General features: G+C 41.5%; 1 protein-coding gene across 4 annotated transcripts in view; it reads right to left on the reverse strand.

The window, feature by feature from the left end:
• stau2 (staufen double-stranded RNA binding protein 2) overlaps positions 1 to 16,509 on the reverse strand; it is a 370,605-nt gene that overhangs the window by 168,170 nt on the left and 185,926 nt on the right. For all 4 annotated transcript variants that reach the window (XM_060822782.1, XM_060822781.1, XM_060822785.1 and 1 more), the window contains one exon: positions 15,632 to 15,769. In XM_060822782.1, coding sequence (XP_060678765.1) covers positions 15,632 to 15,769 — 138 coding nt within the window. The remainder of the gene's footprint in view (positions 1 to 15,631; positions 15,770 to 16,509) is intronic.

Raw genomic sequence — 16,509 nt, forward strand, 5'->3', positions numbered from 1 at the left:
CAAAGTTTTGTTAATAATTAAGATCCAAATCTAATTTTAATTAGTGCTGTATGGGTTTCATGTAGATCTGCAGATTTGTTAAAGATATCTGGCAGGATTTATTACTGTGTCAAATGTTGAAGGACAGAAAGCTGCACCATTCACTGATGGTCTTTCACTTCATTATGAACTGTGTTCTTGTGAACTAAGTCCCATGGTCAGATTTAAACAGCTTCAAATTAGTTTATCAATTGGTGTGATTTTCTGTATCAAATGACAGCTTTATTTATGGAAATTATCAATAAATACCTTTCTTAGTGATACCCAAGAACAGACCGAGAAAGCAATTCATCGCCACCTTCTCAAGGCAATAGGGGCAGGCAACAATTGCTGGGCCAGCCAGCAGCATCCACTAGTGAATAAAAAGCAAATATTTGTAATAGGAGCAAGGCCATTATGCAGCTATGGAAAGTAACGTGAGAATTGATGGTGTCTGCTGTGATTAGTGTAGGTCACATAGCTCATTCGCAATGAGGCTAGGATTATGCACAACAATGAAACGAGAAAGCAAGAGTTTAGCATTTGTAAGGAACGGGGTGAAATGAGGAGCAGTTGACAGACATTGTGCTATTGTGAGTGACACTAAGGCAAGTGATGCGGTGGTAAGGAGTGGTATGAGTGATGTAGGACGGCCAAGAAGAAAATACATAATGGGAGATGTGTCAAGGAGGACGTGTGCTGAACTTCTCCAACTTAATCAGGCTATTGAAATAATTCCTGCAATGATTCATGACCTTGCCATGATGCTCCTGCTGCTGACTTCCTCAGCTACCTTTATTCATAGATTTTTCCTCCCACTTGTGAAAAACAGGATATTTAATGACCTGATGCAGTTTAGAAAGTGATTGGCAGTTGGCATCTGGCAGTCCAGATTAAGTCAAAGAGACCCATGAACTCAGAGGTGATAGACCTATGTACGTGGCCCAAGTTTACATTGAGACACGAGTCAGTGAATTCTGCAATGAAATAGGTGAGTGGCCTGTGCTTTAACTTGGGCATGAGACTGCGTCTATAAATTGCCTCAGAATTAGCAACACATAGGTGTTGAATTACATTACTAATGTTTAAATCAAAACATTACATTAACATATCTCTCTCTCTCTCTTTACAGATGCTGCCAGACATGCTGCATTTCCTCAGCACTTTGTTTTTATAACAGCTATCACCTGTTTTCCTTCCAACTTTAATTACTTTTATATTAGCATCTCTCCCTAGCCTCCACACAGCTGTCCCACATGGCTATATGCCCATCCCTGGATCACTCTCCAGCTCCCTGAAGGAGGATTCTGAAAACATTAATCCCATCACTATGTTCTTTATTTTAAATTTTGACACTACCAGAATTCACTGTGAAATGGTTAACATAACATAAACATATCTGAGAGTGGATGAACTTTGACCAACAGACTAGGAAAATGGCCAACAAAAGGGAGTAGGCAGACACTGACCAAAAATGATATTGCATCAATCATGTTGTGCAAATTTGGATGTAACCTCTTGTGTACTTGGTGAATCAAGTGCACATTGTAACTTATTGTACTATGATATCACAAAATACGCTGCAATCGTTGTCATGGGAGCTAAAGAGCTTTGGCTCCCCTGCAGATGCTTGAACAAAAGAGACTGTAAATGTTACCAACTGCCAACCCTAATTGCCCTTGAGAAGATAGTGGAGAACAGTTACAGTCTGTGTGGTAACACCCACAGAGCGTTTTTTTTCATGGTATGTGGGTGTTGTTGCTAGGACAGTTTATCTTGGCCATTCCCAATGTCCTTGAGAAGGCAATGGTGTGCTGTCTTCAGTCCATTAGGGGCATGTACATCCGTAACGCTGTTAAAGGAGGGACATCCAGGATTGTGACTCCACAACTGTGAAAAAACAGCCAAAATAGTTTGAGTCAGGATGACGTGTGGCTTGGAGGGGATCTTGCAATGTTCCCATCTGCCTGTTACCCTTGTTCATTCAGATGGTATATGTTGTGAATTCAGAAGATGTTGTCAAAAGATAGTTGTCATATTTTGTGCATCACATGCACCACAGTCACCTTTCTTTGTAACAGGAATGGCTTCAATAAATGGAGCATTTTCCCAATTCTCAATGACTTCAATTTTTCTAAGGTTCCTTGATGCCACACTTCAGTCAAGTGTTTCCTTAATCTCAAGGGCAATCATTTTCATCTCACCTCAGGTACTTAATTCTTTTTGCTCATTTTCTGTCCAAGGCTGTAATTAGGTCTGCAGCCAAATGGTCCTAGTGATCCCAAAGTGAGCACAGGTGAACAACTTATTACTGAACAAGTGTTGCATGCAAGTACTGACAATATCAGCCATTTCACAACTACTAATTGAAGGCAATTGGGTAATAATTGGCCAGATAGAATTTGTTTCTTTTCGAGGACAGAATATACCTGGCAATTTTCTACATTGTTGAGTAGACGCTAAAGCTGTACAACTTCAGAACTCTGGAGGAACTCTGGTCCTGGAGGACATACCTTCAGTACAATAGCCAAGGTATTGTCAAGACATTTGCTGTATCCGATACCCCTAAGTACCTCCAAGTATTTCTTAGTATCATGTGCAATAAGTTGAATAGGATGAAGGCCTAACATCAAGAATTGAAGGTGCAAACTGAAATTGATATTTCACTGGACTCTTCTTAAATTGGTTCAAGATGGTTGTAAATGCTTCAGGATCTTGTCTTGCACGAATGTATTGGGGTTCACCATCATTAGGAATGTGGATATTTGTGGAGCTGTATTCTTCTGCAATTACTTGTTTACTAATCACTTACCATTCACCCTTAGACAGACAACACAGATTTGATCTCATCCATTAGCTACGGGTTGACTTAACTCTTTCTAATGCATGCTGTTTCTATAGTTTCGCAAACACATAGTCTTATATTATGGCTTCACTAAGATATTTCACCTTTAGGTATACCTGATACAGCTCCTGACATGTTCTCCTACATGTTCTCCTTCATTAACCTCGTGTTCATGCCCAGACCATGAGTGAACTTGTACTCAAGCCCCATTGCTTCACCAATCGCACTATTATAATAAATATTTTGATTCAAACATTAAAATGGCCAACTGATTCTCCAGAATAAAAGAGCATTTCATCAGGTTTCTTTAATGAATTCAAAGTATAATTCAATTCAGCAGTTGGATCATTCTCTGAACACATTTTCTAGAAATGACATAGTAAAAACCTCTTTCAGTCTATAAAGCATTCAAATAGCTTCATATCTTTCAATTTTTTTCAATTGTCCATAAATATAAATATATATGTATATTGAACGTGATGCATAGAATATTCAGCAAGAAAGGCAGATAGGGTATTTGGATCTGCTGCTCATAAAAAAACTGCAAAGACTTTTATGGGTGCTATTTTTGCAACTGTGGTAAATGTCATGACAAGCACAGGGGGATAGCTTCATCAGAAATTGGCTGTTCACATCCCAACTTACACCAAATCCCATTCACTGCTCCAATGAAAGGTTCCAAGTCCAACAAGTCCAACAATGTTGCATGTTAAAATTCTCATCTTTGATTTCAATTCATCAGTGACCTCACCCCTTCATTCTCAATAACCTCCAACAATCTTCTAAGACCCAAAAACATAAATTGCTGGAAAAACTCAGCAGATCTTGCAGTATCCGTGGAGACAAAGTAGAGTTAACAGTTCAGAGCCAGTGACCCTACTTCAGAACCTTCTAAAACCTTTGCACTCTTCAAATTCTAGCTTTTGTGCATCCCCATTTTAATTGCTCCATCATTAACAGCCATTCCTTCAGCATCCTAAGCTGTTGGCTTTGAAATTCCATCCCAAAATTTCACTACTTCAATGTTTCTTCCTCCCCATTTAAGATGCATCAATACCTACTTATGACATCAAGGCAGCAAGGTGCCATTCAAAATGGTGAAGTTAACAGGTATCAGTGAGAAAGCTCTTTCATGGTTGAAGCTGTACTTAGCAAAAGAAGGTGGCTAAGGTTGTTGGAAGTCAATCATTTCAGCCTCAGGAAGAAACAATGAAGGAGCTCTTAATACAGTGTCCTCGGCCCAAGCAGCTCCACTTTGTTCATTAATGAACTTGCCTCTATCGCATGCTCAGAAGTTGGAATGTTTACTGATGTTTGCAGTAACATTCAAAACTGCTCAGATACAAAAGCTGTCCTTCAGCAATAATATTCGAGCTTGGAATGATAACGGCAAGTAGCTTTCATGCCACGTAAATTAACTTCATCAACTAGAGAGAACCCAACTATCTCTCCATCATGTTCAACCACATCAATCTTTGCTGAAACTGCTTTGATCAATATCCAGGGAGCTACCATTGACCAGAAATTTAACTGCACCAATAACTCAAACATTCAGGCACCTTTATCAAATTTATTTGGTCAGAGAATGCAGGGTCAAGAGCGCATTCAAATTTCTGACAAGCATTCCTGATAGGGAACAATTGCACTTGGAGCAAGACCTCTTCTGTTCCATTTCCAGACTTGAATTTCAAAGTAAAATGTAAAATACTGGTGTCACTTATGATACCCCAAGAACAAACAGGCCAACATGAGCATCCTTCAAGGCAGACATGCCAAATATAAAGGTAGGACTTTCCTTCAGAATGCTTTACTCAGAATTGTGCTAGAAGCCTGTATACACTCGCTCTAAAATAAATAATTTAAAAAAACAAGGCCTCCCTGAAGACCTGCACTGCCAATGTCAAATATTATCAGTGACCATCTCCTGCATGTAATGATTATTTTAAATGCGTCCAAAGATGGCTGATGAGGCTGAGTCTGAATCTGCAGGCTTTTGGTATGTAGAACATGTATTTCATTGTGGAGTGTATTTTTATGAAGTTGTGTAGAGTACACGTGAAGTGAAAGTCAGGAAGCTAGAGTTTGTTTATTTAAATGATACAAGGATAGAGTGTGTGATCCCTTTAAGAAATAAAGCACTTTTCAAAGCTTGAGGATTTTAAAAAATGTCTGTAAACCAGTGCAGATGCACAGACAGTTGTAAAATGGAAACACGTAACAACTGGCTGTCTGACTGGAAAACCTCAGACTTGTTTTGTCGTTTTGATAACTAGCTTGAATCAGCTAATTAATTTATACCAAGCCCTTAGATATTGAAAACCTATCACGTTTTAACCTGATGGTTTTGACTAGCAGGAACCAAACTGATTGTAAAGAGATTAATAGGTCACCAAGGATATAAAAGATGTGGGCATTTTGAAAATTGGGAGAGAGTCAACTGCCATCTTAAGAGAGAGCAAACCCCACCATCTCAGAAATAAATATCAGGCTCTCACAAGAAATCTCCACAGTCTTGAAAAAAGCACCAACTATTCATAATGGTACATGGCATATTTAGTGAATATTCCTGACACCAAAGTTTGACAGACAGAGGCATTCAGAACAAAAGAATTACAGAGAAAATGACCCCAACAGCAGAATCAGCGGAGAGGGTGCAGAGCATTCTGGAAAACGTACTTTTGCTGCAATTTTGAGAGACTAAGTTTTAATTTATTGTTTTCTTATTACTTGGATTTATGTAAGTGGGACCTGTGTTATTGAAACAGCATACCAATAGAATTTAGTTCAGTTAGGGGCTAGGTAGTACTTAGGGAGAAATTGTTCGGTTTGTTAGTAAGTCTGTTAATTTGTTCACTGTTAAGGTTAAATAAATAAATTGTTACTTGTTACTTATGAAGTGAGTATCAGAGATACCTTTCATTTAACCATTTCTTTATAACAGATTGGGGGTTAGAGGTAAGTTATATCTCTTGTCAACTTCTTTTATCAGATGTGAGCTTTTCTGGGTGTTTTCGTTTTAAAAAGGGTGTCAATCTCCACTTCAAAACAGACTGGGGGATCAGGGCCAGGATTTGGACAGATTTGTGGTATGAAAGGTTTCAGCAGATTTAAACAAACTTGGGGACTAGTGTCCTAATAAAGATTAAGTGAGAAGTGGAAAATCTGTTTAATTTCGGTTACTTGTGATTGGTTAAATCAGAAGTAGGGAAAATGGCTCTTAACATTGTTAAAAAGGTTCTGGTGTTTGAAGATGTTTCCCAAATTTGCCAAGAAATTCGACAAATACAGAAAAAGGAGACATATTTAGAATTGGCTGACAGTTTAGAATTGGGTTTAACTAGGGATAAGGGGAAAGCTGAAATTATAAAGGAGTTGATTTATCAGAGAAACAGGCAAGTGTCGTGGAGTTAGAAAAAATGAAATTGGTAATGAGACAATTGGAGTTAGAAAATGAACTTAAGAGGCAGGGTTTACAAAAAAGAGAAAAGGAAAGGAAAAGAAGGTTCCTAGCAGGGGAAAAAGACAAAGAAAGAGAGAATTTGAACTTCAGAAGTTGACAATTAAACTGGAAAGTTGACGTTACAGGATGGAGGTAGAAGATAGACTTAGTGAGGAGGGTAGTGATGATGAGCAAAACTACCATAGCCAAAGGCCTGTTAGACATATACAAATACGTCAAAGCATTACCAAAATTTGATGAAAATGATGTAGAGGTCTTTTTAATTTCCTTTGAAGAACTTCCTACGCAGATGAATTGACCAGAGACTGTGTGGGTAATGTTAATTCAGGCCAAATTGGCAGGCAGGGCTAGTGAGGTGTTTGGAACATTCAGATGAGGTGTCAAGAGATTGTGAAGATGTTAAACAGGTATTTTGAATTCTTACAAATTGGTACCAGAAGCATATAGACAATGGTTCAGAAACATAAAGAGGAACCAAGTCAGACTTACATTGAATTTGAACGAATTAAACATAGCAACTTTGAAAGATGGGTGAGAACATTAAAGGTAGAAAAGATATATGAGGCTGTTAGAGAATTACTCTGTCGGAGGAGTTTAAAAACTTACTTCCAGAAATGATAAGAATTCATAATGAGGAACAGAAAGATCAAACAACGAGAAAAACTGCAGAGATGGGTGAATACGCAGTAATGCATACATTGAAATTTAGCATCGAAATTTCACTCCGTGAGGGATAGAAATTGAGAAACAGGGAGATCCTTCACTGAAAAACAAAAAGTAGATCACACTGGGAATAATTTACCACAAGTGAAAAAGAAACCCATGAGGGTAAAACGGAGGTGAAAGGCCTCAGGTGTTTTCACTGTAATAAGGTGGAGCACATAAACTCAGAGTGCTAGCAGTTGAAGAAAGGCACTGGGAAATAGGATGTGGTAAAAGAGGTTAAACCAGTGGGATTAGTTAAGGTAATGAAGGAAATCCCAAAAGAAGTCAAGGAGCAGCAAGAGAGTGCGTAGCCTAGTCACAGGCTGGATAGTGAATTAGCACCTGACCTTTATAAAGACTTCACTTCTGTGGGTAAGTTCTACTCCAGAAGAACAAGGGCAGAAGGTTAAAAAAAGTGAAAATATTGAGAGATACAGGAGTTAGGCAGTCTCTAACAGTAGGAGATGAAAGTATTTGTACTCTGTCTAAAATGTTACCCGAGAGAGTAGTAACTTACAGAATAGATGGAGAGAGATTTAGCCATTCCCCTGTGTAAAATTAGGTTCAAAAGTCCAGTCAAGACTGGGGAAGTGATAGTGGGAGTGATTGAAAGAGTGTCTATTCCAGGAATACAGTTTGTTCTTGGAAACAACCAAGCAAGGTCAAAGGTGGGAGTGATGCCCCTTGTAGTGGAGAAGCAGAAGGAAAACCAGGGAAGTGAAGAGTTAAAAGAAAAATATCCTGGAATTTTTCCAGACTGTGTGGTAACTAGATCCCACAGTCATTAGTTAAAGCAAGAAGGACAAACAAAGAGAAAGATGAAAGAGTTGAGGTTCAGTTAGTTGACACCGTTTGATGAAGTGGTAAAGAAAAACCCTGAACAGGTAGAAGATCAGGCAGAGGTATTTAGTTCTGAAAGATGACTGAAATTACAACAAAAAGATGAGACAATAGAAGATTTATATAATAAAGCCTACTCGGAAAAGGAGTCAGAATGTATACTCGAGTGTTATTATCCCAAAGATAGAATCCTAAGGTGAAAATGGAGACCTCGGCACGTTACTACAGAGGAGAAATGGGCAGAAGCGTATCAGATTGTGTTGCCAGTAGCATACAGACAGGAGGTATTTATGGGTAGCACCTGAATTACCAGTAGGAGATGATCTGGGAGTGAAGATTCAGGCTTAGATACAAAAAACTGAATTTGTGATAGCAGAAGTGATGTTCTTGGGATACAGCATCGGACATGGAGGGATGACCCAAGGAACATGAAGATGAAGGCCATTGAGGAATTTCCAAGATCACCCTCAAAGAACGGCATTTGCGAAGTTTAAAGCCATCTTAACCATCGCACCAGTTTTAGCCACACCAAATTTACTGAAACCCTTTAAAGTTGCGATTGACGCAGGAGATGTAGGGATCGCTATGTTGACGCAGGAGGATAATGGCGTAATTGAAAAAAAAATAGTTATTTTTCCAAGAAATTAAATATCCACCAGAGAAAATAATCCACCATCAACAAACAGTTCTTCAGTTGGATACTGGCCTTATAGTATTTTACTATTATTGTTAAAAACAATGTTTCTGACATGGTTGTGTACACAGAACACAACCCTCTCATCTTTTTGGAAAGATTTAAAAGACATAATTATGAGACTATTTCATTGGAGTCTTATATTACAGCCTTTTAATTTACAAATTGTACATGTTGCGAGTCATAAAAATGTTACTGCAGATGTGTTATCATAGGCTTAAAAGAAAATGCATAGATAAAACTGGTACAGTCCAATATTATAAATGTATGCAGAATTAGTATGAAATGTGTAACCTTACACATGTGGCCTATGTATCTCGTGATAACGGTATTAAGATTTTAAAAAAAAGACAAAGCTATCATTTAATAATGATGATTCATTTTTTTTCTTAACAGGGGAGGTGTTACGAAGTTGTGCAGAGTACTAATGAAGTGGAAGGCAGCAAGTTGGTTTGTTTAAAACATAGGAGGACAGAATGTATGGTACCTATAAGAGATAAAGTGCTTTTTAAAGCTTGGAGATTTTTAAAACATGTGCCTGTAAGCTGCTGTAAATGCACAGACAGTTCTAAAATGGAAATATATAACGACAGGCTGTCTGACTGGAAAACCTCAGGCTTGTTTTATTGTTTTGATAACTAGCTTGAATCAGCCAATTCATTTATACCAAGCCCTTAGATATTAAAACCTGATGGTTTTAAGCCTGATGGTTTTGACTATCGGGAACCAATCTGATTGTGAAGAAATTAATAGGTCATCAAGGATGTAGAAAATATGGGCATTTTTAAAATTGGGAGAGAGCCAACTGCAATATGAAGAGAGAGCAAACCCCACCATCTGAGAAATAAACACCAGGCTCTCACAAGAAATCTCCACATCAAATATTCAGCAAAGTACACGGCATGTATAAAGAAAATGTGTGGTCCTGAAAAAGCACAGCCAGTAAGGCAGCATCTGAGGAGCAGGCAAATTGACGTTTCGAGCATAAACTCTTCATCAGGAATGAGCCTTGTGGCCCAAGGGGGCTGAGAGATAAACGGGAGGGGGGATAGAGCTGGGGGGGGGGGGGGGGGGGCAGATGGATGAAGGTGATAGATCAGAGAGGAGAGTGGACCGGATAAGTGGAAAGGAAGATTGACAAGTAGGGCAGTTCAAGAGGGCGGTGCCGAGTTGGAAGGTTAGATCTGGGATAAGGAGGGGGTAGGGGAAATGAGAAAAAAGGGTGGAATCCACATTGATCCCGTGTGGTTGGAGGATCCCAAGGTGAAAGATGAGGTGTTCTTCCTCCAGGCATCAGGTGGTTAGGGTTTGGCAGTGGAGGAGGCCCAGGACTTGAATATCCTTGGCAGAGTGGGAGGGAGAGTTTAAGTGTTCAGCCACCGGACAGTGGGGTTGTTTAGTGCCTGTGTCCCACAGATGTTCTCTGAAACGTTCCGCAAGTTTGTGTCCTGTCTCCCCAATGTAGAAGAGACCACATTGGGAGCAATGGACACAGTAGATGGCGTGATTGGAAATACAGATGAATCTCTGTCGAATGTGGAAGGATCCTTTGGGGCCTTAGATGGAAATAAGTAGGGTAGGTGTGAGCACAGGTTTTGCACTTCTTATGGTGGCAGGGAAGATGCCAGGAGTGGAGGGTGGCTTGGTGGGGAGCATGGACCTAACAAGGGAGTCATGGAACATGACCTCCTTCTTCAAAGACCGCAATTTCCCCACCAACCTCCAGATACATCGCATCACCCTCCACCATTTTTGCCACCTAAAAACACACCTCACCACCAGAGATATATTTTCCTCCCCACACCTACCTGTGGTCCGGAGTCTCCGATGCAGTCATCGATTTAGCGGAGGTAAAGGAGGGGAATGGTGCTGGTATAACTGCGCAAAATGGACTGTTCCACACACCCGACAAAGGGGCACGCATAGCTGGGGCCCATGTGGGTGCCTATGGCTGCTCCTTTGGTCTAGAGGAAGTGGGAGGATTCGAAGAATAAATTATTGCGATTAAGTACCAGTTCTGCCAATCGAATGACTGCGTCGGTGCAAGGGTACAGGTTGGGTCGGCGTGAGTGGAAGAAATGGAGGGCTTGGAGGCCTTCTTCATGGATGTGTACAGGGATTGGATGTCCATGATCCCATAACCACATCCACTCCAGTGACAGTCTCAGCCCCCACTCCCAGTCCAGCCCCACACCAGGTCCTAGCCCCCAGCCTGCTGTGTTTTTACTACCCCCCACCTCCCCACCAGACCTCTCCCTCACTGAGGATGAACGATCAGTCCTCAGTAAAGGCCTCAGCTTCATCCCCTTACGCTCCTGGATCACTGTATTTGACACGCGTTGTGACACAGCCTCCAAACTCATAATCCGGAAACCCTACACCTTGTGGTTCTACCTCCTACGCAGAATTCACAAATTTGACTGCCCGGTTGACCATCGTCTCGGCTTGTTCCCGCCCCACTGAACCTATCTCTGTATACCTTGATACGTCCTGTCCCCGTTGGTCAAGGAACTCCCCACCTATATTCGGGACACCACCCACATCCTCCACCTCTTCCAATACTTTCGTTTCCCTGGCCCCCAACATCTCATCTTCAACATGGACATCCAGTCCCTGTACACATCCATCCACCATGACAAAAGGCCTCCAAGCCCTCCATTTCTTAGAGGATACCCACCCAGTATCCTTCCATTGACACTTTCATTCAATTGGCTGAACTGGTCCTCACCCTCAAGAATTTCCCCTTCAAATCCTCCCACTTGCTCCAGACCAAAGATGGGCACCCACGTGGGTGCCAGCTATGCGTGCCTCTTCGTCGGCTACGTGAAACAGTCCATCTTACGCAGCTACACTGGCACTATTCCCACCCTTTCCTCCACTAAATTGATGACTATATCGTGCTCCCATGAGGAGGCTGAACAGCTCATCAACTTCACAAACATCTTTCACCCCGACTTCAAATTCACTGGACCATCTCGGACACCTCCTTCCCCTTTCTGGACCAGCGCACCTCCATCTCCAGTCACCAATTGAACACGGGCATTCACTACAAACCCACTGACTCCCACAGCTACCTGGACTACACGTTGTCCCACCCTACCTCCTGTAAAAATGCTATTCCTCATTCCCAATTCCTCCGCTTCTGCCACGTCTGCTCCCAGGAGGACCAATTCTACCATAGAACATCACAGATGGCCTCCTTCTTCAAAGACCACAATTTCCCCTCCCACGTGGTCAACGATGTCCTCCAGTGCATCTCCTCAACTTCTAGTCATAGAGATGTACAGCATGGAAACAGAGCCTTCGGTCCAACCCATCCATGCAGACCAGATATCTCAACCCAATCTAGTCCCACCTGCCAGCACCCGGCCCATATCCCTCCAAACCCTTCCTATCCAAATGCCTTTTAAATGTTGCAATTGTACCAGCCTCCACCACTTCCTCTGGCAGCTCATTCCATACACGTACCACCTTCTGTGTGAAAACGTTGCCCTTTAAGTCTCTTTTATATCTTTCCCCTCTCACCCTAAACCAATGCCCTCTAGTTCTGGACTCCCCGACCCCAGGGAAAAGACTTTGTCTATTTATCCTATCCATGCCCCTCATATTTTTCTAAACCTCTATAAGGTGACCCCTCAGCCTCTGACGCTCCAGGGAAAACAGGTCCAGCCTATTCAGCCTCTCCCTACATCTCAAATCCTCCAACCCTGTCAACATCCTTGTAAATCTTTTCTGAACCCTTTCAAGTTTCACAACATCTTTCCGTTTGAACCCCATCCCTCCAACGCAACATGGACAGAATCCCCTTATCCTCACCTTCCACCCCACCAACCTCTGGATACAATGCATCATCCTCCGCCATTTCCACCACCTAAAAACAGACCTCACCACCAGGGATATTCCCCCCTCCCCCCACACCTATCTGCATTCCGGTGAAACCATTCACTCTGCGACTCCCTTGTTAGGTCCACGCCCCCCCACCAACTCACTCTCCCCTCCCAGCACCTTTCCCTGCCACCGCAAGAAGTGCAAAAACTGTGCTCACACCTCCTCCCCACCCCCCACCCCCCGCCATCCCCCACCAAGGCTCCAAAGGATCTTTTCACATTCGACAGAGATTCACCTGTATTTCCATACACGCCATCTACAGTGTCCATTGCTCTTAATGTGGTCTCCTCTACATTGGGGAGACAGGCCGCTAATTTGTGGGCCATTTCAGAAAATATCTGTGGGACACAGGCACTAAACAATCCCAGTGACCCGTGGCCGAACACTTTAACACCCCCTCCCACTCTGCCAAAGACATTCAAGTTCTGGGCCTCCTCCACCGCCAAACCCTAACCACCTGACACCTGGAGGAAGAGCACCTCATCTTCCACCTTGGGACCCTCCAACCACATGGGAGCAATGTGGATTCCACCCTTTTTCCTCATTTCCCTACCCCCTCCTTACCCCAGATCCAACCTTCCAACTCGGCACTGCCCTCTTGAACTGTGTTTCCTGTCCATTTTCCTTCCCAATTATCTGCTCCACCTTTACCCTCACCTTCATCTACCTATCACATTCTCAGCTACCATCCCCCCAGCCCCAACCCCTACCATTTATCTCTCAGTCCCCTTGGACCACAAGCCTCATTCCTGATGAAGGGTGTATGTTCAAACCGTCAATTCTCCTGCTCCTCGGATGCTGCCTGACCAGCTGTGCTCTTACAGCAGCACACTCTTTGACTCTGATCTCCAGTATCTGCAGTCCCCACTTCCTCCTATGAATAGCGAATATTCCTGATACCAGAATTCGATGGAGTGAGGCATTCAGAACAAAAGAATTACAGAGAAAACATTCCTGACAGCAGATAGGAAACAGAGCATTCTGGAAGACGTATTTTTGCTGCAATTTTGAGAGACTAAGCTTTAATTTATTGTTTTCTTATTTCTTGGATTTATATGTGTGACCTGTGTTATTGAAACAGCATACCAATAGAATTTAGTTCAGTTAGGGACTCGGTATTACTGAGGGAGGAATTGTCCGGTTTGTTAGTAATTCTGTTCATTTGTTCGCTGTTAGGGTTAAATAAACCCTACTACTTATTTACTACTGATAAAGTGAGTATCAGGGATTCCTTTCATTTAACCACTCCTTTATAACAGATTGGCGGGGGAAGTGAGAGGTAGGTTATACCACTTGTCACACTTATTTTATTAGATTACGAGCGAAGTTAGCTTCTCCGATGTTTTGATTGTAATTATCAGAACTGTAAACCTTCGCTTCACAACAGTACGCATTATTAGTCTAAGTCATGGAGGAAGCAATTGTTCAATTCTGTCAAGAATGGCAATTCAACATCAGAAAATTGAATCAAGAGCTTCCAGTCAAGAAAATCAACCATTGACAGAGAACAATGAGAGGAGAACTACTCAGGCTGACAATGGACCATTTCCTCTACTACTGACAACTGACTTTTTTTGTGGGATAGCCAATGAGGCCAGGTAGAGCTCATAAGCCATCTGCAAGCCCACAGCCAATACTGATACCTCACTTCCACCTGGGGGTCTGCCACAAAAAGCATGATCCTTGATATAATCGCTAGTAAATAGATACTCCAGGTTTATGGCACTCAACTTTCAGCAACTAGTTAATCATAACTCTGTTACATTTCTGTACCTTACAATATCAACAAATAAAAATGTTTTGCTTTTATCAGAAAAGTGATTATTTTACGACATATCAACATTACTCCCACTTTATGATACGTGCCATTATTTAATTTTTTGAGAATTTCTTTCTGATATTGCTCAGGTGGGAGATATTAGTCATAGTGTCATAAAGTCATAGAGATGTACAGCATGGAAACAGACCCTTTGGTCCAACCCGTCCATGCCGACCAGATATCCCAACCCAATCTAGTCCCACCTGCTAGCACTTGGCCCATATCCCTCCAAACCCTTCCTATTCATATACCCATCCAAATGCCTCTTAAATGTTGCAATTGTACCAGCCTCCACCACATCCTCTGGCAGCTCATTCCTTACACGTACCACCCTCTGTGTGAAAAAGAAATCAGAGATAATAAAAATACACTTCCCATGTTGAATAGCTACCGATCAAACATTCTTAAATGTTATCGAAGGCATATGAGCAACTGTACAGTATTCTAAACTAATCAAATGCATCAACCTTGTTAATGTAGCACATGCCAGTGAATTCTTGCACTTCTGACACCAGTAATCTTTGAATCTTTTCAAAGTAAAATCATTAATTTACATTATTTTATTTAGCAGGATAATAATCTGAGGTAGTAGGGTTAAAACTATCAAGACTTACAGATAAGGGACAGGACTTCATTGCATGAATCTCACACAGATCTCAAAGTTAAAGTACAGTGACCAAGGATCAAAGTAATATTAATGTGGCAATTAATGTTCTGCACTGTTATGCGCACACCTTCTCATTCATCCTGACTGAATCCTTATAAACATGCTTCTGATCTTTGGTCCAGTAACACTCAGTGGTTTAAACCGAATATGAGTTACCTTGAGTAGAAAATTATAGATTGTTCTATGTGTTTATTGCAGATTCAATTTCTGTTTAATTCAATCTCAGCAATACCTTTGAGAGGTTGATTATCTGGACATACACGCATCAGAGAAGTGAAAATTATGCACAATTCTAGTAACTATGCAGTTGTAAGTCCAGAGTGAACATCCAGTGATGTCAGAATTGGCATTCTCCAATAATAATGAACAAGGATCAAAGAAACAATTTTAGATATTATCCTGTGACAAAACAAATGAGTGCTGTGTTTGGATTATTTTGTAGAATTTGCCGCCTACAGAAGAATGCATGATGGTGCATGTAGCTCCATCATGTTCAAATAATTTCCTATTTTCTTATCATTGTTTTGTAAATTAGATGCTTATTTTATTTTATGTATTTTATATGTGAAAGCTGAAAGGACTCAAAATAGACTGTGTTTTTACCAAACGGAATTAAAAACAGTGGCTCTGCAGTTTTTTTTAAACAATTGCTTTGATAAGTCACAATTCTAATGATAAATTATGTTAATACGTACCTGCATTACAAACTCCCTGCGGCGTGGCAGACCTTTTTCAGATAACAGAAGATATTCTGGTTCTTTCTCCTTCTTTGCTTGTTGTATCTGGGCCAATCGACTGATGGGATTCATCCCCTGTCCATATTCTGGACCCGTCTGTAACACAAACACTTCAATGAATGGAAGGTATACGACTTGTGATTTGTGGAAAGCAGGACTGAAGCAATGACTTACATTCTGTCACTGAAACTTAACACACAACTACACCATAAATTAAATGTACCTTCATTGATTCCTTGTCTGTATCGCACTCGTGAATCGCAGACAGGGTTTCAGAATTGGTCATAATATTGAACCCACAATTAGAGGGTTCCTCTCCCTATCCTTCCTTCCTCCATCATTGAATTCCTCTTTCCTATTTCTGTCTACATTTCTACAATAATTTTATTTTCCTCCATCTCTGGTCTCTTGAGTACCTAATATTCCATTCAGTCTTCTAAGTCCGAGGATCTGTTGACAATATAAGATATGAGGAGAAAGTGAGGACTACAGATGCTGGAGATCAGAGTCCAGAGTGGGGTGCTGGAAAAAGCACAGAAGGCCAGGCAGCATCCAAGGAGCAGGAGAATCGCATTTCAGGCAAGAGTCCATCACTTGTGAGCCGAGGGGGTAGAGAGATAAATGAGAGGGGGGTGGAGGTGGGAGAAAGGTAACTAAGAGTGCAAAAAGTAGACAGAACTGGGGTAATGGTGATTGGTCAGAGAGGAGGGTGGAGCAGATAGGTGGGAAGGAAGATGGACAGGTAGGACAGGTCATGAGTGTGGTGCCGAGTTGGAAGATTGGAACTGGGATGAGGTGGGAGAAGGGGAAATGAGGAAACTTGTGAAATCGACATT

This window comes from Hemiscyllium ocellatum, chromosome 4 (genome assembly GCF_020745735.1).
Source record: "Hemiscyllium ocellatum isolate sHemOce1 chromosome 4, sHemOce1.pat.X.cur, whole genome shotgun sequence".
Lineage (NCBI taxonomy): Eukaryota > Metazoa > Chordata > Chondrichthyes > Orectolobiformes > Hemiscylliidae > Hemiscyllium > Hemiscyllium ocellatum.